Genomic DNA, 21,699 nt, shown 5'->3' with positions numbered 1-21,699 from the left:
CTGAGGCCGCGGCAGGTCGCGGCGAGGCAAGTCGGAATCGCCTCGCCTCGCCTGCAGTGTGAACCGGCCCTTAGATCAAAGGGATAGAACTTCTGTGTGTGTAAAAAAAAAAAAAAAAAAAAAAAAATCTGGGCAGTCTGCCAAGTTTTCAACAATGTGTAAATGCCCACTTAAAGTCTAAGTCTAAATCTAACATTAAAATCAATATTTTTTGCTAGAGAATTTCTTGGAACCCCCAAACATATATATTTTTCTGCAGTGTGTTTCTCTGGTCACCTAATCAGTTGCAGCATTCATTTTGATCAACAGGATGTTTTGTGTGTGGGAGGGGTGCATGTCTCACATTTCATTTCATGTGCTCTGGCCAAGGGGAGTGTAGAGGTGGGCGGCGAGTCTGCTGGCATCACGACTCCATCCACAGATTGCGAGATAACAGTCCCGCCCACTGAATCTGGAGTTTTTGGGGGCGCCAAATAGTGAAAGGGGAGACATTTTGAAAGGTAGGAAAGGCAGGAGGCATGTATATCTTTTTGTTCAGCACTATGGTACTTTATAATTGATGAGTGGGTTTACATCCACTTTAACCCTCTTGGGCATGGAGTTCACCAGAGCTTCACAGGTTGCCACTGGAGTCCACTTCGACTCCTCCATGACGACATCACGGAAGCACTCATGCAGCCCCAGGCCGTGACACTCCCACCACCATGCTTGGACTGTAGGCAAGACACACGTGTCTTTGTATTCCTCACCTGGTTGTTGCCACACGCTTGACACCATCTGAACCACATAAGTTTATCTTGTTCTCATCAGACCGCAGAACCTGGTTCCAGTAATCCATGTCCTTGGTCTGCTTGTCTTAAGCAAACTGTTTGCCGGCTTTCTTGTGCATCATCTTTAGAAGAGGCTTTCTTCTGGGATGACAGCCAAATAGACCAATTTGATACAGCGTGTGGCGTATGGTCTGAGCACTGACAGGCTGACCCTCCACCCTTTCAACCTCTGCAGCAATGCTGGCAGCACTCATTTGTCTATTTCCCAAAGACAACATCTAGATATGATGCTGAGCATGTGCACTCAACTTCTTTGGTTGACCATGGTGAGGCCTGTTCTGAGTGGAACCTGTCTTGTTAAACTGCTGTATGGTCTTGGCCACCGTGCTGCAGCTCAGTTTCAATGTCTTGGCAAACTTCTTAAAGCCTAGGCCAGTGATGGCGAACCTTGGCACCCCAGATGTTTTGGAACTACATTTCCCATGATGCTCAACTACACTGCAGCGTAGTTGAGCATCATGGGAGGTGTAGTTCCAAAACATCTGGGTGCTAAGGTTTGCCGTCACTGGCCTAGGCCATCTTTATATAGAGCAACCGTTCTTTTTTTCAGATCCTCAGAGTTCTTTGCCATAAGGTGCTATGTTGAACTTCCAGTGACCAGTATGAGAGATTGATGACACCAAATTTAACGAGTCACATGACACACCGGGAAGGGAAAAGGGCTAATTGGACCCAATTTGGACATTTCCGCTTAGGGGTGTACTCCTGTTGCCAGTGTTTTAGACATTAATGGCTGTGTATTGAGTTATTTTGAGGGGACGGCAAATTTTACACTTCTACAAGCTGTACAGTCACTACTTTACATTGTAGCAAAGTGTCATTTCTTCAGTGTTGTCATTTGAAAAAATATTTACAAAAATGTGAGGGGTGTACTCACTTTTGTGATTGAGATATATACACACACACACACACACACACACACACACACACACACACACACACACACACACACACACACACACACACACACACACACACACACACATACACTTACTTGTGCCTCTTCCAAGTTAGGGGCACACTCCTGTGACTGACTGCTGTGTCCACTGGAGCAAAAAGTTAAGTTAAAAAAATAAAAATGTTTAATTTTTTTTAACCATTTCCCACCCGGCCTATAGTAAAATGATGGCCGGGCTGTGATTGCATTATCCTGACTGGGCGTCATCATGTCCTTCAGGATAACAGCCAGCGCGTGCCCGATCTGACACACCACTTCACCGATCTTGGTATAGGGGGCAACATGTGGATGGCCAGGTATGTACCCCATGGCCATTCACATGTACAACTTATGCCCAATCTGTGCTAATCAGTGCCCGCAATTGGGCACTGACTGGCACCATTATATAACGTGACATCAGTGATGCCCAGCAATGCCAACAATCAGTGCCCATCCATGCCAACTATCAGTGCCACACATGTGCCCGTTAGTGCCACCTATCAGTGCCACCTCATCGGTGCCTATCAGTGCAGCCATATCAATGCCCGTCATTGAAAAAGAAAACATACTTATTTACAAAAAAATTTAACCGAAACAAACTTATTATTTTTTTCAAAATTTTCTGTGTTTTTTTTATTTAAGCAAAAAATAAAAACCGTAGAGATGATCAAATGCCACAAAAAGAAAGTTCTATTTGCGGGAACAAAATGATACAAAATGTTTTTTGGGTACAGTGTTGTGTTACCGCGCAATTGTCATTCAAATTGCCACAGCGCTAAAAGCTGAAAATTGGCTTGGGCAGGAAGGTGTCTAAGTGCCTGGTATTGAAGTGGTTAAACATACTGTCACCAGTCAGTATTCCTAATCCCCACTATGCCAGTCATATGATGACACTGTACTGCACTGGTGGCAATATGTAATAAAAAATAATAATTTAATTTCTTAATTTGCTAAAAAATTGTGATAAAAAATTACAACATCCAAGAATTAGCCATACATCTTGCTACATACCCTGGACTGTCGGGGGAAAAAAGGCAATATTTGTACTGTCCTGGCATTTCGGGACCTCGAGAAATGAGATTCCATTGGTATACCAGGATTGATCAATTTTCATATATATATATATATATATATATATATATATATATATATATATATATATATATACACATATATATATATATACATATATATATATATATACATATATATATACTATAGTTTGTAGTAGTGTTTTTTTTTGTTTGTTTTTTTTTTTTTTAAAGAATTGATATCGGTAACAAACTTGCCGTTATTATGGATACTGCTGTGGTTGTACCGGGGTGATGCTTGCAGAGCAGATGGTTGGTTTTCTTGCAATTTGAATTAATGAGGCTAAACAGTCCGTCAGTCATTCCTTAACACACGCCACCCCCCCCCCCCCCCCCCCCCACGTTGCTCCACCCAGATATCACAACATCACTTCTGGATTATTCATCTTAAGGCCCCCAGATCCCTCTATAAAGCGTACCTGTTGCCTATGATGTTTGCATTTCTTGTGACAGCAATAAAAGCAAAAAAAAAATTGTAAAAGGACAGTGTAAAAATAAAGTTTTAAATCTACAGAATATCGGCACCTGTTAAAGGCAACCAAAAACTCGTTGTCAACCCCTAGTTTGTACTCTATAACCTTCACAAAAACCAATTAATGTTTAATGTTAATAGAACATTTTAGGTTTTGTTTTTTCAAAATGTTTGGTCTTTTTTTCATTTTATATAACAACAAAAAAAAACATTGGTCAACAAATACCACAAAAAAAGCTATAAATTTAATTTGGGTACAGTGTTGCAAGTCCACACAATTGCAAGTTAAAGTAGCACAGTACTGAATCCAGTGTACATGTATTTTTATCTTTACCCACTTGCCGCCTGCCCTATAGGCAAATGACTGCTGCAAAGTGGTTTCAAAATCCTGACTGAACGTCATAGGATTTTGAGCCGACGCAGTCTGATACCCCGCAACTACAACCTGTGTCCAATCACAGCTGATCAGTGTAAATGGGAAGAGCCGGCGATCGGCTTTTCCTTACTCGCGTCTGTCAGACATGAGTAGAGGAGAGCCGATTGGCTGCTCCTCTGACGGGGGGGGGGGGGGGGGTTCTGTGCTGATCAATTATCAGCACAGCCCCCCCCCCCCCCCCGAGGATGCCCACACTGGACCACCAGGGATGCCCAGCACCAGGTATGCCACCCTAGACCACCAGGGATGCCAGTCAGTGCCCACAATGGATGCCAGTCAGTGCCCACAATGGGAATCACTGATTGGCATGCATTGTTTGGCACTGATTGACATCCACCAGTACAAAACAATACAATGTCGCCTATCAGTGCCCATCCGTGTCGCCCATCCGTGTCGCCTATCAGTGCCCATCCGTGTCGCCTATCAGTGCCCATCCGTGTCGCCTATCAGTGCCCATCCGTGTCGCCTATCAGTGCCCATCCGTGTCGCCTATCAGTGCCCATCCGTGTCGCCTATCAGTGCCCATCCGTGTCGCCTATCAGTGCCCATCCGTGTCGCCTATCAGTGCCCATCCGTGTCGCCTATCAGTGCCCATCCGTGTCGCCTATCAGTGCCCATCCGTGTCGCCTATCAGTGCCCATCCGTGCCGCCTATCAGTGCCCTCCATCCGTGCCGCCTATCAGTGCCCTCCATCCGTGCCGCCTATCAGTGCCCTGCATCCGTGCCGCCTATCAGTGCCCTCCATCCGTGCCGCCTATCAGTGCCCTCCATCCGTGCCGCCTATCAGTGCCCTCCATCCGTGCCGCCTATCAGTGCCCTCCATCCGTGCCGCCTATCAGTGCCCTCCATCCGTGCCGCCTATCAGTGCCCTCCATCCGTGCCGCCTATCAGTGCCACCCATCCGTGCCGCCTATCAGTGCCACCCATCCGTGCCGCCTATCAGTGCCACCCATCCGTGCCGCCTATCAGTGCCACCCATCCGTGCCGCCTATCAGTGTCACCCATCCGTGCCGCCTATCAGTGTCACCCATCCGTGCCGCCTATCAGTGTCGCCTATCCGTGCCGCCCATCCGTGCCGCCCATCCCTGCCGCCCATCCCTGCCGCCCATCCGTGCCGCCCATCCGTGCCGCCCATCCCTGCCGCCCATCCCTGCCGCCCATCCGTGCCACCCATCCGTGCCGCCTATCAGTGCCACATATCAGTGCCCGTCAGTGCAGCCAGCCCCATCAGTGAAGGAGAAAACTTACTTATTTACAAAGTTTTGAAACTGAAACAAAAAAAAATTTTTTTTTTCAAGATTCTGTCTTTTTTTTTTTGTTTAGCAAAAAATAAAAACCGTAGAGGTGACCAAATGCCACCAAAAGAAAGCTTTGTGGGAAAAAAAATGATAAAAATTCATTTGGGTACAGTGTAGCATGACCATGCAATTGTCATTAAAAAGTGCAACAGTGCTGAAAGCTCAAAATTGGTCTGGGCAAGAATGTGTTTAAGTGCCCGGTATTGAAGTGGTTAATTATTCTAGGCCTACTTGCTGGATGACTTTTGTATATCTTTAGTGCTGGAGCAAACAAAAACTTAAAATGTTTGGTTTACTTAGTTTATTTACAGGGAGAATAAGGAATCTTTTGTAATTTTATTTCTACAGAAAGTTTTACTATCTACAAATAACCACGAGTTTTCTGGTAGATAACTATCACAGAACTGCTATAGCTCAAAGCAGGTTGTTATATGTAATGTTTTCTGCATTGATTTAAAACCATCATTTCCAAAAATGCTGTTCTGGGCTTTTTAATGAAATGGCTGCAGTAAAAAAAAAGCTGCATCTGCTTTAAATACAACAGCCTGTGTTTAATGTGTTCCTCCCTGTGACAATTTATATGTCCAGATAGGTGTTCTAGTTAAGCTGTGCTGACACTGATGTAATAGATAAATATGACTTCTATTCTGGCTGCCTAGCAGAGCCAGGGAATTTCCTTGCACACAACTGTTCCCTGTGAGTGTTCCAAAAATACATTGTTTACATTTTTTTTCTTCCGTTTCTTTTATTTAAGAGGGAATCATTTAAAAATACATCTGGGACTGAATTCCCCGTGTAATGGTGACAGTGTTCTATGCAGGCCTTGGAACCCAAGGGGGCGCACTCAACCTAAAGGGCATGTTTTATAAAGCAGTCGTGTGATATTCACAAGGTGGTTAATGATGTATAATCCTATGATATCACTCCCCATTTCTTTCTCTTGTTACTGGTTTACTTTAACCACTTGCTGGAAGATTGACCTGCAGTAAATATTTTGAAGGTTTGGTACATGTCACATTTACTGCTTTTATAAATATGGCAGGTAGGAGGCAAACGAGGGAAATCTTGAGCCCAGAGCAGGACTTTATGAAAACTTTACCTCAAAAGAAATAGCCACAGGAAGTAAGGCAATGGTTAGGGGTTGTTTTTTTGTTCACCTTGACTTTGACCTAACATGTAAAGCTTTTTAATAATAATCTGAGTGTGACCTTTTTTAGGGATGATATTTTAAAGCACAATTTTCACCATATATATTTATATATTTCTACACAAGATGGAGTATGATTTTACTTGGTATAAATGGAAACAAGCCATGCTCCATAAATTAGCCTGTGGGAGAGCAGATCAATTGCCTATACCTCAGAGTATCGTGACCTTTTGAGTGTTGGCCCTGGTTCACATTGGTACGACTTGACATGTCAAATTGGCAGCATTTGCCGGCAATGGCACAGTCCTAACTGGTGAGGCTCTGTATTTTCTGCGCCACACTGATTTCGAAAAGTAGTTTCTGTACTACTTTTTGAGATTTCGGGCTGCGATTTGTATTGATATCTGTGCAGAAGCCCGCACAGATGTCTCTGAAATTGCCGCTGAAATCTGGACTGACATGCAGCTGAACTTGCACAGCTTCATTCCCGCAGCTCAGTGTCAACCTGGGCTTAGAGGCAATACAGTACTCTTTGCTCTTAAATAAAGGAGTGTGTCTATGGGGATGTTTAACGTATTTTTCTTCTAGAAGCGCATTTGTGAGGTCAGACACTGATATTGGACAAGAAGCCCTGGCTCGCAGTCTCCACTCAAATTCATCCCAATGGTGTTCGGGTTGAGGTCAGGACTCTGTGCAGGCCAGTCAAGTTCCTCTACCCGAAACTCACTCATCCATTTCTTTATAGACCTTGCTTTGCGCACTTGTGTGCGGTCATGTTGGAACAGGAAAGGGTCATCCCCAAATTGTTCCCTCAAATTTGGAAGCACAAAATTGGCCAAAATGTCTTGGTATGCTGATGCCCAAACCCTGAAAAACAACCCCACACCATAATCCCTCGACCCTCCCCCATATGATTTGGAGCAGTGCACAAAGCAAGGTCCATAAAGAAGTGGATGAAGGAGTTTGGGGTGGAGGAACTTGACTGGCCTTTAGAGTACTGATCTCAACCTGATAGTACACCTTTGGGATGAATTAGAGCGGAGACTGAGCCAGGCCTTCTCGTCCAACATCAGTGCCTGACCTCACAAATGTGCTTTTGGAAGAATGGTTAAACATTCCCATAGACACACTCCTAAACCTTGTGGACAGCTGTCCTAGACAAGTTGATGTTATAGCTGCAGCAAGGGTTGGCCAACTCAAACCCTACAGGTTATGAGTGGCATGCCATTAACGTTCATATGCATGTAAAGGCAGGGGTCCCAATACTTTTAGTAATATATAGTGTATACAATGCACATAAGGCTCGGTTCACACAGGGGGCGACGCGACTTGCAAACGACTTCTGTATAGAAGTCAATGCAAGTCGCCCGAGGTCGCCCAAAAGTAGTACAGGAACCTTTTTTCTAAGTCGGAGCGACTCGAGTCGCTCCTCTTAGAACGGTTCCATAGTACAGAACGGGGGCGACTTGTCAGGTCGCGGCGCGTCGTCCCCTGTGTGAACCGAGCCTAAGTGATTTTTTATTTTTTTTTATTTTTTTTTCCTTCTTCCCTCACTCTGATATTCTCTCTTTCTGGTGACTACTTTTCCAGGTCTTTTTTGCTTTCTGCCTTTTATTAAATTCTCTCGTGGCCTTTGGCTGGGCACTATTTACCGCTCTCATGCATTTACTTACAAGATGGTTTGAGGTATGACCAATATCGATAACCAGCAATTGGTTGTCTGTCTGTGGCTCTCCACCTTTGTGAATCGACTGCTCAAGGGATGCTCTAAAGTCCCGTACACATAAGAAAATCTGATGGAAAATTTGGATCGTTAGTACGGTACTTTCAACATCCGATATTCACTTTTTCGTCAGACAAAAGCCGGATGTGCAGACTAAAATTTTTGTTGAATGTGAACGCGCTGTTCGATTTTCATGTCATTAGTACGGTTTTCGTACGAAAAAAGACTACGCATACTCAAACGAAAGAATACATAGAAAACTATTAAACACATTACGTCACTGCTGACTTATTCTGTCGTAAGAAAATTTTCGTATTGTGAGTAACCTCTTCGCGTTTGACATGAGACTAGCATGCCGCAAAAAAAAAAAAAACGGACGTTCGGTCTTCCGAAAATCGAAGTGTATGTATGAGGCTTTACTCTCCTGACAAGTGAAGGAGAGCAACACATTACATTCACAGGTTCCATTAACCCTGACAGTGCTCTTGGTCTATAATTTCCAGTCCACTTGTTTTTGCTGCCTGGTTATATATGCTTGCTGTTTACCCATCTGTTGCAGTGATGTAAATGATAACAATTAGAATTCATTCTAGTGATGTCCTATTATAATTGAGCAAAAAATATTTAAAATCTGTCATTGCAAGAGAAGGTGCTTTTTATGATTATTAGTCAATTAAAAATGGTTTACATGTTTACACATTGTTCAGTGTAGGCAGTAGAGCAGCACGATTTTGGCTAAAATGAGAATCATAATTTTTTTTTCTTAGAATAAAGATCACAATTCTTGCAGTGTAACATCTTCTTTCACATTATACCAAAGAAAATTGGGATAACTTTATGTTTTAGTTTTTTTTATTTTTACTTTTTTTATTTTTTTTTTATTTAGTACAGTATTTTTTTTTAGTTTGAAAGGCTGCTGCGCAAATACGGTGTGACATAAAAATATTGCAACCACCACCTTTTTATTCTCTAGGGTCTCTGCTTAAAAAAAAAAAAATCATGTTCGGGTGTTCAAAGTAGTTTTTTTCGAGCAGAAAATGATTTTTACTTGTAAGCAACAAATGCCAGAAAAGGTTTGGTCTTTAAATGGTTAAACTTCGTTCTAGACAGTTGAGTTTAGAAGCATTTTTTGGAAAGCATAAAAATGTGCTCAGGACAGATGTTCAGAGGCATTTGAAATGCCAAATACCTGTACCCGCTTGTAAAAGTGGTATCGCACTTTTCACTTACAGGCTTTTTTTTTTTTTTTTGACTAGTTTGAAAAAAAATGCTCTGTGGCAGACCTAGCCAGGACACAGGCTTTTGGAGAGGACTGAATGCTAGCCTCTTGCTGATTATGGGCCCTGGATTTCTAAGTGGCACAGGGTGAATGAGAACCCCACTATAATCTGTGCTAGTCGGATTCAATGCTGTATATATAATGTGTGTATAATGTTCGTTTGGGTTGTGGCTGTATTCCAATGTTCTATTGTGTCTGTCTACCTTGGATATTATGGGATGTTTATCTCTGTTTATTCCTCCAGCAGCCCCCCTGCTAAGACTGTTTACTGATGAGAAGTGAAGCCCACCTGACCTGTGTGTCTATTGTCATTGGACAGTTTAACCCGCTCTGTTTTCCATAGGGTGGGCGGAAGTGTTTTGAAGTGGGACCTGTATAACATGTGCTTGAATAAAGGAGTCTGTTGGTTTTTACCCTACACTGGTGTTGTCTGGTGACTGGGTGAGCCTAAGGGGTCTTGGATTGTGTGGTACCGGACAGAGGAAGCATTTACGGTAGACATCTGGAGTACGGGGGTCCGTCACACGCTCCGAAAAACGGGCACTTTTAAACGTCATTTACTATCTGTCAAGTTAAATCATTCAGGGGAGGTTGTAAAATGTCCCATGTACATTAAGCTATAGGATCAGCTTTATACCCTATTTGAATCAATGCCTACAGTATGGAATCTTGGCAGTGTGGAATGTTGCCAGCGAGCTTTTCACTTTCTTTGGAAATCTGAGTAGTAGCCAACAGCAAGTTGTGTATGTTAAAAAGCACCAATTTCTGGAAGCTGCCTGTACAGTTCTATCCTTTTAAGGTCTATTTACGTCTACATTTTGCAATATTTGGCATTTTTACCAAACCTCAATGTATGATGGGGTGCGATTGATTTGAGGTATGGGTATGTTGGTTGTTTTTTTTTTTTTTTTTGGGTAGGGCTGAAACAACTAACGGATTAATCAATTACTATTTTCATTATCGATTAATCGGCCAGTAACATAATGAGGTTAAAAAAACTAAAATGAGCCCTTTATAGTACAAAAATGGCAATCGCTACTGTAAAAACCACTTTCACAGTTATACACAAAAAAATTAACCCCTTACAGTAGTGATTATCTGCTTTTTGTTGTAGTATAAAGGGCTACTTTTAGTTTTTTTTTTTTTACCCCATTGTTACTAAACGTCTTAGACCTGGTTCATATCTGTTTTTTGGTGCTTCTTGCAGAAACGCACTACAGTTCATTTACATGGTTTCCTATGAGACACATTCACATCTATGATTTTTCCAGCTGCTGTGTATTTGGAAACGGTCAGGGACTTTTTTTTTTTTTTTTTAACGCAAAACAATGCTTTTTTTAGTTCAATGTACTTCAATGGACAAGCTGCAAAAAAACATGTAATGGGTTTTGCAGCAATTTGTGTTTTTTTTTTTTTAATCTGCCCAACAAATTGGCCAAAAAAAAATGCAAAAATTCAAATCACAGCAAAATCACATGCGCAATAATTCAACACACAGCAAAAAGCACTGCAGAAACAGATCAAAAGCAAAGTGCATACCGAGCCTTATGCTGGCCACACGGATCAATTTTTCAGAAGAAAAATCTTTGTACATTCGCTGAATGAAAGAATGTTTTGAAATTTTCACTTGTTTTTAACATTCTGTTTTTAAAATTAATGTAATTTCTGAATGAAAACCACATACGCTGTCGGAAAATTCCTTTCCCCAAGCAGTTTTCTATTTCTAAATTTTCCCGTCACTGTGGTTGAAAATGAACATCGATTTGACCCCACTAATAAGAAAATCAAACAAACGTTCTTAAAATTAAATTTTTTTTTTTTTTTGAGGGAAGATCTCCTCTAATAGTATACATAGTATATCTCTTCTGTCTGTTCTCAGAGTGGATTCGAGCTTTTGCTCTCTAACCATATAGTTATATATATTTACCACCGCATAGAGATTTAAGAATAAATACCTTTTTTTTTTTTTTTTTTTTTTTTTTAAATGTTACATATTAACTTAATTATACACCACACTTTTGTTTTTAAAGGTTACTAACCGATTAATCAAAGCAATAATAGGCCAACTAATTGATTATGAAAATAATCGTTAATTACAGCCCTAGTTTAGGGTGCACTGCTAGCCCTAACCTAAATGAATTCCTTTTTTAAAGAATGTGTCCTTAAAGTGGCGTTCAGTTTGTATTTATATGCATTAAACTGCTGCTCTGTAAATCCCCCTAATTTTCATTAAGGTCCCATTCATACCTGTGCATTTAGGTGTGGTGTAATACAAAAAGTAAAAATCCTGCTTACTGTACTTTAAGAATGCACATTTTGCAGAATTTAACAGTAACGTTCCTAAAACACTCCTACAATGCACCGCACTGCAAAGATGTGAGCTGATCCTAAGGGTATTGCAGGAGGCACACTTATTGTCTGCAGATGCCAATCTCCCGCATGGCACAACATCGGTTTTTGAAACACACCCTAGGCTTTAGGAGGTGTCAGTCACAGGTCATGTGTCCTATGTATGTGGTGCACACAACTTTAACAGGTCCCATTTTATCTGGATGAGAGCGAGTTAGTTACTGTGGAGAATGCTCACGCCCCCTGTTTATACTGAATCCTCAATCTAACTTGTGTTGCTCTGTGTGAGAGTTCATTGTTTTTCAGTTTAATGATTTACTCCGTCCCTTAATGTATTAGGCGTTAATGTATGATCCATATACAGATGAGCAGCAAGGAGTATGGAAGGGGAGTGGAGACTACTGTCTAATGCATTGCGTTATCCCATGAAACAGCATCTGGTTTAGGGTTCATGCCATGCACACCAGATTTGTTGGCCCATTTTTTTTCAATATGGGAGCAGTTCACAATAGTGTGTTGCGTTGGTTTGCAGTGGAAAAAAAATAGCAAGTCCTACATTGTTTTAGCGTACCAAATGGTAACGTGTGTCATTACAACTCACTCAACTCACAGAAAAACAGGCCAGCATAAATATGGCTCCTCTATCATGCCCATGGGCGTCCGCAGGTGACCCCCCCCACACCCCGCCCCCCCCCCCCCCCCCCCCCTGGAATCGGCAAGGGTCTGCCTTGGCCATGTCTGTAGCTGTGCTGGCTCTCTGGGTTTGTGTGAGTCGGCTCCACAGCTGCTGCAGATCAGTGTCACTGAGCTTACAGTGCTCTTTACTGCCACCTCTGGCTGCTTCCTGTATGTGGACCCCTCGTGTTTGCTTGGTTGCCTGTTGTATTTTCACAGGAAGATCACCTTACAGGTGGGGGCTGTGAGAACAAGTGAAGGGAGGAGGCTATTTGTGTACAGGGGGGGGGGGGCAGATCTGTGTGTGTGTGTGAGAGGGCCTGGCATATACAGATGAGGGGGGCAGCTGAGCTGAGTGCATACAGGTATGATCGGTGAAGGGGGGTGCCAAATATAGGAAAGATCATATCATCTGTCCTGTATACAGCTATATACACCCATCTTCCTTCTTGTATTCCTCCATTATCACTGACTGCAGATATGCATCATATGTCCTGTATATATAGCTGTATACAGGACAGATGTATATCTGCAGTCAGTGATGATGGAGGAAGGTCTCTATATACCCACCTTCCTTCTTGTATAGAGACCTTCCTCCATCACTGACTGCAGATATACATCATCTGTCCTGAATACAGCTATATACACCAACCTTCCTTCCTGTATATACTAATACCATCCACCCCCTATATCTACACATACAGTACACCCTCCATACTGTACAGGCCAAATTTGATGGGCACAACGAGGCTGCAATTGATGGGCACATTCCTGCGCTTTATGCGATGACTAAGCCCCCCCCCCCCTTTCATGACATTGTCAAAAAGGGGCGGGGCATGGGTGACCTAAAATGATGCGCCCCCCAAAAAAAGTTCTGCAAAAGCCCATGATCAGGCCATAGACATTTTTCATGTTCCAGGAAGTGAGGATTAAAGAAAAAGCATGTTAAAACACAACCCAGCATATCAATGCACGTGCATTTATCTGCTCTTAACGTGCAGGTTACAAGTGGAATGGACTCCTAAACTGGCCAATGCGCTTCTCAGATTTTGTCCAAAACTGATGGGTATCTCTGACAGCAGCAGCTGCTAAATACAAAGTCCAGCAGCTGACATTCTTTTATCTATGCTGCTTAGTGTAGTTTGTGAAAAAAAGAATGGGTTTCTCTTTTTCAGCAAGCAGTGCTGAAAGAAGTTTGACGCATGTATGTATGGCCAGCTTGAATTTCTTCTACTGTTAGGCAGCTCTGATTTTCTAGTGAGGCATTAGGTTTTCCAAATGTCAATCACCGAGTGGGAGTTATTGCATGGATATGTTGGCTGCACCAGACCACTCTGATGGCCAATGTAGGGCAAGATGAAATGACCTGCCTGCCATTGCATGTAAACATTTGGAGGCATTCCGTGTGCAGATCAGCGAACAGATGTTGCAGGGACCTTGGGAGTGTTTACTACATATAACCACTGACCAAATGGGGTTCTTTTGTCCTTACTACAGAGTCAGTTTAATGTTCAGAAATAGCCAGTCCTGCATTTAAGAAACCAAGTCTTTAGTCTTCCATTTCCAAAATGTATTCACCTCCAATGAAAATTTTTTTTTTATTTTGGCTATGTTCAACTTCACAAAGTTCAGCAGAGCATCCCCTGAGTAATAGGAGCATACTAGCTTTTTACTTCTGGTATGCCAGTGGAATGATTCAGACTGTGTATTTGGTGTTGGTAACAGAACAATAGACTTGGCCCGTATTTATTTTTACCAACGTTTTGCTTATTAAAAAGTTAATGAGTTAAAAAAAAAAAAAAGATTAAAAATGATTTTTTTTTTTTTTAAGGGGTACACTCTTGTATTGTGGTTACCAAAACAAATGTCTTGGTTGCCAAATTGCTATATTTTGGGGGGACATCAGATTAAATGTTTGGGAAATGAAAAGCCTCAGAGGACTGCTCAGCTAGATGTATGTGGTTATCCGCTATTTGCAGAATCATTTAATACAGAATGTGTTTTTTTTTTTTTTTTTTTTTTTTTTGTGTGTGTATAAGCTTATCTGTACAAGTAGACCATAGCCACACACAATCTGAATCTAAAGAGAAGCCTGAGCAATTGTCATGTCTGCAAAGTTCAACTAAGGATTTATTTTTTTTAAACAAAGTAAACTTAAATTAATCTATGATACATAGCCACCTAGTGGCAGCGTCTAAAACAGTTTTTAATTTAACTGCTTCACTGTGCTGGCTTCTTCCTCTCCACGTGCTCTTTGTTGTGGTTTGTCTTGCTAGGAAGCCCTTACAGAGAAATTGAATAGGTTTGCTTCTCAAGTTATATTTTCATCACCATTTCTTATTGAGTTTCCCTAACAATTAATGAGCAGCTTTGAGGATGACACGGAGCAGGTCGTCTTGTATTTGTGTATTGTGAAGAGAAATGCAAAATGATTCCCTGACCATAAGTCCTGCATCTTTAGAACAGCTTGATAGATTTATAAGGTCTCGCATGTAAAACATGTATATTGTGCTTTTAAAAAGCACTTTACACTGCATGATTAAAAACACACATTCAAGAACATTAATACAAATGGTGTTTAAGGCATCATAATATTGCCATTGATGATACAAATGTCTGGACACATTAATCCTTTTATATTTCTTAAGCTCATGTCTGTAACATTTCCTGTTTTTTGTAACCAGTATGTTCTTGATAGGTTTTCTACAGTCATGATTTTTAATATTCCCCCTCTTCTCCCTTGCTTGGTTGAAGTAAGTTAATGCGTTTCAAATCCATTGAACTGGTTTGCGTGTTTTCAAATCAAATAGGCAGTGGAACAATGCCCCTAGTGGTGATATCATTTATCATATTTGTTAGAAAGGAGTTGTTGATACAGGCTCGTATCGAAGTGGAAATAGTTTTATTTAAGTATAATCTCCCCTGCAATACAATCTGTTTTTGGTTTGGGGATTAAGCTGAAATTTTTCAGTTTAATTTTAATGGCAAGTTAATTGACGATTCATCTTATCAAATAGTAAAGCAGGCTAACAAAATACCTTGTGCATTAATTTTATGCAGTCACAACGCACACCCAATCTAGGGCCGAATTTCATATCTGTTTTTAAATTGCAAGATGAAGTCAATGTAAATATTGGGTAAAAAAAAATCAAATGCCTTGAAATTGGGGTCCTGGTTGAGGCTTTAAGCCAGGACGTGCGTGTTCTGCTTGGGAAGACCATTTCCTCATTCTGGTATAAGAAACAAGCAGTAATTTGTAAATGTTGAGTTTGGACTAGAGCTGCACGATTCTGGCTAAAATGAGAATCACGATTTTTTTTGCTTAGAAGATAGATCACGATTCTCACAAAGTAACATCTTTCACATTAAAACAAAGATAAATGGGGTAACTTTACTGTTTTATTTTTTTTATTGAAGCTTATTTTTTCCCCCAAAAAAATTTGAAAGACCGCTGGGCAAATTAGTGTGACCTAAAATATTGCAGCAATTGCCATTTTATTCCCTAGGGTCTCTGCTAAATTATATATGTTTGGGGGTTTCCGAGTAATTTTCTAGCAAAAAATATTGTTTTTAAATTGTAGTGTCAGAAAAAGATTTAGACTTTAAGTGGTAATACTTCCTGCATTTACAGTTGTTGAAAACTTGGCAGTCTGCCCTTTTTATTTACACGGAAGTTCTATCCCTTTGATATAAGAAGGAAACTTGGTTACAATGTTGCAAGTTAAAAAAAAAAAAACTTGGCAGACTGCCCAGATGTTTTCTTTTGACAGCTTAGTGAGCAGATAGTTTCTCCACTTGTTTATATGAAAGAATCAGCAACCTCTGCAGGAGAGATGGTCAGAGGGGGGTGAATCGAGATCACGATTTTTTAACGATTAATTTAGACTAAGGTTATGTGTAGATGTCTGTCCATGGGGATTGTAAGCTAGAAAGTTAGGGTAGTAGTGGGGGGGGGGGGCTCTAAATACAGTAACATGTTTTAGTTCTCGAGTTCTTATACTCCTGTATTCTGCCCTACTGGGTATATGTAGTGCAATTCAGCGCTTCATGTTGTATTTTCATTGTTCTTAGGTTGAACGATGATCCAGTTCTGACAAGAGCCTACAGCAAGCTTTAAATAACCCTTTCCATTGAACCTTTGCTGTCCTCCATAGAAACTCAAGATGATCACGTCTGAACTTTCCGTGTTGCAGTAAGTGCATAACTAACTTTTGCAGACTTTGATCATGGCGTAATATTGTCTGTAATATGTTTATCATCTTGCTCTGTTCTTTTAGGGATTCCACCAATGATACCGGTGCGCCAGTACACACTGACATGTCTGCAGTTGCCAGTGAAATGAGTTCTGATATTACGGATGACATGGTGGAAGTCAAAGGCAAAAGAAAAAGAGGCCGCCCTGGAAGACCACCAGTATGTGTTCATTGGCAAGCAGTGCCATCCCATTAAAACAAAGTATACCCTTGCTTCTGTCAAAATATATGGAGTAAATTTTAATCCATTTATCACTGATAAATTATTAACCACGTTATTTTACCACATTTATAGCATGGCATTCTATCCAAAGTGATGAATATGACTTATCTGCATTTACCCATGAGCAGATTGTATTCCTCAAGATTTTTTTAATACATTTTTATAAGTGTTCTAAGCTTTAGGTGGTTATTTGTTTTTCCTGAGAGGGCTAAGGTGAGAAGAGCAGTTTTCATTCTTCAAAAAAAAAAAAAAATTAGCTCTTTAGGTGTGAAAATGTGCAGCTTGCATGTTTACAGGTGGTTGCATTGTCTATGGGACAAAAAAAACTCCTGAATACGCAGAATTGGAAAGCATGGGATTCTGCATGTTGAGCAAGGCGTAGTGACGTGTAGTCAGGCATAAGGAAACAGAAAAATGTGTGTTTATAGGGTCTAAACCCTGAGATCTATAGTCTCATAAAGTAAGCTGCTGTTTTAAACAGTGTTTGGCTCATTCACAATTTCATTTATTGCCCTCTACCAAGCATTTAAAAAATATTCGATTTAAATGTGATCAGATGAAGAATTTATGTTGCAGTGAATTCGGTGGGTTTATTGATTTTTGCTTTTGACTTCAGCCCGGCTTTAACGGCTTGTAGTAAAATATTAATATAGCATCTGTATGTGCATCAGGTATGATGAGTTTAACACTTAATTCTTTTTTCTCTAATGCAGTCTGCCATTAAGAAACCACGCAAAACACCTGGTGAGAGGAGCCGTGGAGAGCCAGGCGCAAGAGGTCGGGGCAGGGCAAATGGTCATCCCCAGCAAAATGGCGAGGGCGATCCAGTCACCTTATTTGAAGTAGTTAAGATGGGAAAGAGTGCGATGCAGGTAATCACAGTACACAAACAGTCATTTCACCTGACTGCTGTACATTTTTTATTTTTTTTGCATCTGGCCTTTTAACATTTTTTACCTACCCTTTGCTTGCCCTTATACAGCCCTTGGGGCACTATCCCACCCACAACTGACACTAATGATGCGCACTATTCCTCCCACTGACACCAATGACTCTTCCTCCCACTGATAACAATGGGGCACTATTATTCCCACTAAAACCAATGATTGGGCATTGTTTACTTCCACTTATGTTGGGGCATTTTCAGCTCGCACTTGCCACAGTCCGACCTCCCTAAATTCTTAAAGACAGTAAACTGGCCCTTTGTTTAGAAAGTTTGGAGACCCCTACTTAGATTATTCACATCATTCCATGCTCTCCGAAGAAGCCAATAGTTTAGTGTACCAACACTGTTATAAATAAAAACACAGACATGGCCATTTAAGTCCTTAATCCAACTACTATGTGGTGCACAACCCTCATAAAATGAAACTCCCTCGACCTTTCCTGACTATACCAAATCCTTCTGTGTCTTGAACACTTTCTTCCCAGACACTGCAGCTCACAATGGGAGGGTTAGAGCAACAGAGGCAGTGCTTTTAATCTAGATAGCAGTGAGCAGAAGCGGGTGTAACTCTGTGCTGACTGACAAGCTACAGGCTTCTGAACCAGCAGTAACAATTCTAAAAGCCACACCCCTTACAACATTTTTTTTAAATTCAGCTGTAGTGCAGGCTGGGTATGGCTTATAAGTGTGACAATGCTGCTCTCAATTCAGGAGCAGTGCAGCATGGTTGCCACACAATCACAGGAAGCTGCATTGGTGGACTTCATTTGTAGTCCCATCTGGTATAGTGGTACATTGTATGGTGACCAAGAGAAAACAAAGTGCTACAGCACATCCTTTTTTTTTTTTCTTTTTAAGTTCATGAACATAGTTTTTCTTTACATGTACATTAGTTAACTTGCCAACGTGTGTCTTTGGTTGTGCATAAAGCAGTGCACACATAGAATAATCTTGTTTTGTATATACTCAGCCAATTAGTTCAGTGGCTTAAAGAGACCCTGTTGTCAGGCCATTCATTTAAACCACGATCTTTCCATAAGATTATATGTGCATTTAATGTGTTTTAAGCATATTATTTACCTGTAAAATCCTTGCGTATAAATCCAATAGCTTTTATCTTGGATTTGATTTATCTTGGCTGCTGGCAAACTTTCTATAGTATTCACCTTGGCTCCTCCCTCGGTAGAGACCTAAAAGGCCTTGTTGTGAGAGGAGGGGTGGAGATGTTTGGGCAATTCTAGAAATGGAGAGGCTGGCTGGTGTCAGCAGGGGAGGAATAGTGCACTATTGTCAGTGTCGTAGGAAGGAGTCGCATTGTTGGGAAAAATAGCATCCCTATAATGCCATTATTGGTGTCAGTGTGAGCAATTATGACACAGGGGCCAATAAAATGCAAGCAAAGGGCCACAGTTTGGGGGTCCACTGCTTTCATGTGATTTGCTTGTTAAATTCTTTTTTTATTTTTAAAATACAGGGATTTGAAGATTGTGTGAGGTAGTTCACTGTTTGTAAGAAAGTTTGAGTGGCTTATGATATAAATGTGTGCCATTTTGCATGTAGCTTGTTATGCTTATTGTGGAATATTATATATAACTCTTTGTAACTATTATAATCTCTTTCATAGTCTGTAGTAGATGACTGGATTGAGTCGTATAAGCAGGACAGAGACTTGGCTCTTTTGGACTTGATTAATTTCTTCATCCAGTGTTCAGGATGCAAAGGTAACTTGAAGCAGGATTCCCTTGTTGGCTTAAACTTGGTCTTTACAGTTATAGCCAAACTCTAGTAAGACTCCCATGTAAAGAATATGTACAAACCTTTTTTTCCCCCTGATTGATCAGATATTGCCATAAAATGTACACACAAATATTTAGTAGTCTTGGTTAGTTTTAGTCTGAAAAACCTCACAAGCATTCATAAGGTACCTTGCAAAGCTTTTGTAAAGCATTTAACTTGACTTCTTTCACACATGCGGTCCATTCAGATTTGCCTTTTCGTTTTTTCAGGCGGATCTGAATAGTTGCTCCATACAGTTCTATGGAGCGTCGGATGTCTGCTGACATCTGCTCCGCAAAATCCAGACGGATGGATGTCCTATTTTTCCATCCGTCTATCGGATCAGATAAAAACGGACAGGCGGTCCGTAATCATCCGATTTCTCCCCCCCCCCCCCATACGGGAGAGCAGACTGACAGGTCCATCCCTGCACAGTACAGAGACGTACTTGTCATCCGCCTGCTCAGCGGGATCAACGGAGTGATCCCTGCTGAGCAAACGGAGTAGTGAAACCGGACAGCCCCATGTGAAAGGGGCCTAAAGGATATTTCATACAAACAGTCCTGCTACTGGCAGCAATTTACCAATGACGGAATATAGACATTTGGCTAGGGGCAGGTGATGTTGGCAATCCTATTGCTGAATGTGATGAGGCCCTTGGGCAATGTGAAGAAATGCTTGCTTAACATCTTTCCAGGTTAACGTCTACAACTTTGAATTGGCGTATGACCACGCGTGGAAGTTCTCAATTGACAATTTATCTGAATCACCAGTTATGAGTTTGGTCATCCTAAAATTACTTCTATTTGTTTACATGAATAGAATTTTCAAAGATGATCATACTGACTTTCAGAGATTGTTCAGCACAATGTGTATATGTCATAGGAGCAAAATGGGTCTGCTTCTGGCCTGAGACTAAGTTTCCTGGCTGTGTCCAGCTTCGAGTCCGAGTCAGACCTGAATGATGCATACCGCAAATGTTTGTCAGAATTGGTTTCTTTGTTGAAAGCTAATGCATTAGCTACCTACAAAATTCTCTCAGGACAGAAGTACTTTAAAAAAAAAAAAAAAAGAACATAACAAAATGTACATTTTTTTTTTTTCTGTAGCCTGCAGAGCATTGCACCTGCAATAAGCAGATCACGGTGCAATGTCAGGCTCCTGTAGACTTTAAGTATAGCTATCTGCCCATACCTCCAATACAAGCAGACAGTTACTGGAGAGCAGGAGATTAACTACAATAGTGCTCACCAATGATTGAGAACTATAATCTTTCTGCCTCAGTGGCAGTTGTAGTTCATTCACAGGTCACTGTGACTGGAGCCCCCTATAGCTGGCTCTTTAAATCGTGACAGTGGGTGCGGGGAGAAGATGCCCTGCCTACTGTCACAATGGAGGATTAGGGATGATGCAGGCAGGTGCTGTTTGCTAACATGTTTCGTTTTACGCCCTAAATATGATTGTAACATTTAACACGTTGCCAAAGGTGAACTTATCCTTTTTAAAGTGGTAGTAAACTTTCAATTCTTGCAAATCAATACAACCAAATACTTTACACCATTCTACCTCATTATTTATCTCACCCTGTTTTTTTACTTTGTTGCAGCCTGTTTTTTTTTTTTTTATATGCTTTTCATCTGAAGCTGGGGCCATGTTTACTTTTTTCCGCATCTATCCTGTATATAACTTCTGTCTTTTCTTGTAGTAATGGCCATAATCTTGCGTGTGCACATTGGAGTGTTTCAGGAAGCTGTGCATGGGGCCGCACTCTCACGGGATTGCAATGCCACAGAGAGTGCATGACTTGGGCACGGCATCCTCTGGAGTAGACCAACGGCACACACCGCATGCCATGATTCACCTCAAATGTGCATATGCGACGGTGACGTCATGAAATGGCATCTTGCTCGATTTCTACAGAACTGCAAAAGTTAGGATGCAAAAAACAGCACCATTTACATGGTGTATAAATGATTTTAATGGAGGAAAGTCATAATGTTGAGTTGACTACCACTTTAAGGACTGTGTGGCATCTGCTGATTGGTGTCATGTCATCCTAAAAGAGTAGGAGCAATATACAAATGCAAATAAAACCACAGGCATTTGATGTGTGTTGTCATATATTCCTTATTCTTACAAGTAAAGATGACTGTCAGGCAATCTGTAGAATATAAATGACTAATGCAGCTAGCCTTTGTGACAATTGTATGGATATTCTAGTCGCACCTAGTTCAGGCATTAACCCAAATATAAAATAACATAAA

The 21,699-nt window shown here is 41.1% G+C and overlaps 1 protein-coding gene across 3 annotated transcripts in view; it reads left to right on the top strand.

The window, feature by feature from the left end:
* Positions 1-21,699, top strand: part of STAG1 (STAG1 cohesin complex component) — a 299,590-nt gene that overhangs the window by 142,307 nt on the left and 135,584 nt on the right. For all 3 annotated transcript variants that reach the window (XM_077488685.1, XM_077488684.1, XM_077488683.1), the window contains 4 exons: positions 16,309-16,429; positions 16,515-16,650; positions 17,427-17,585; positions 19,284-19,380. In XM_077488685.1, the coding sequence (XP_077344811.1) occupies positions 16,401-16,429; positions 16,515-16,650; positions 17,427-17,585; positions 19,284-19,380 (421 nt within the window). In that variant the 5' untranslated portion in view covers positions 16,309-16,400. The remainder of the gene's footprint in view (positions 1-16,308; positions 16,430-16,514; positions 16,651-17,426; positions 17,586-19,283; positions 19,381-21,699) is intronic.

This window comes from Lithobates pipiens, unplaced genomic scaffold (genome assembly GCF_037356315.1).
Source record: "Lithobates pipiens isolate NorthernLeopardFrog02 unplaced genomic scaffold, aLitPip1_a1.2 Scaffold_18, whole genome shotgun sequence".
NCBI lineage: Eukaryota > Metazoa > Chordata > Amphibia > Anura > Ranidae > Lithobates > Lithobates pipiens.
The sequence above is the reverse complement of the archived record's forward strand: the minus strand, read 5'-3'. Positions and strand labels throughout refer to the sequence as shown.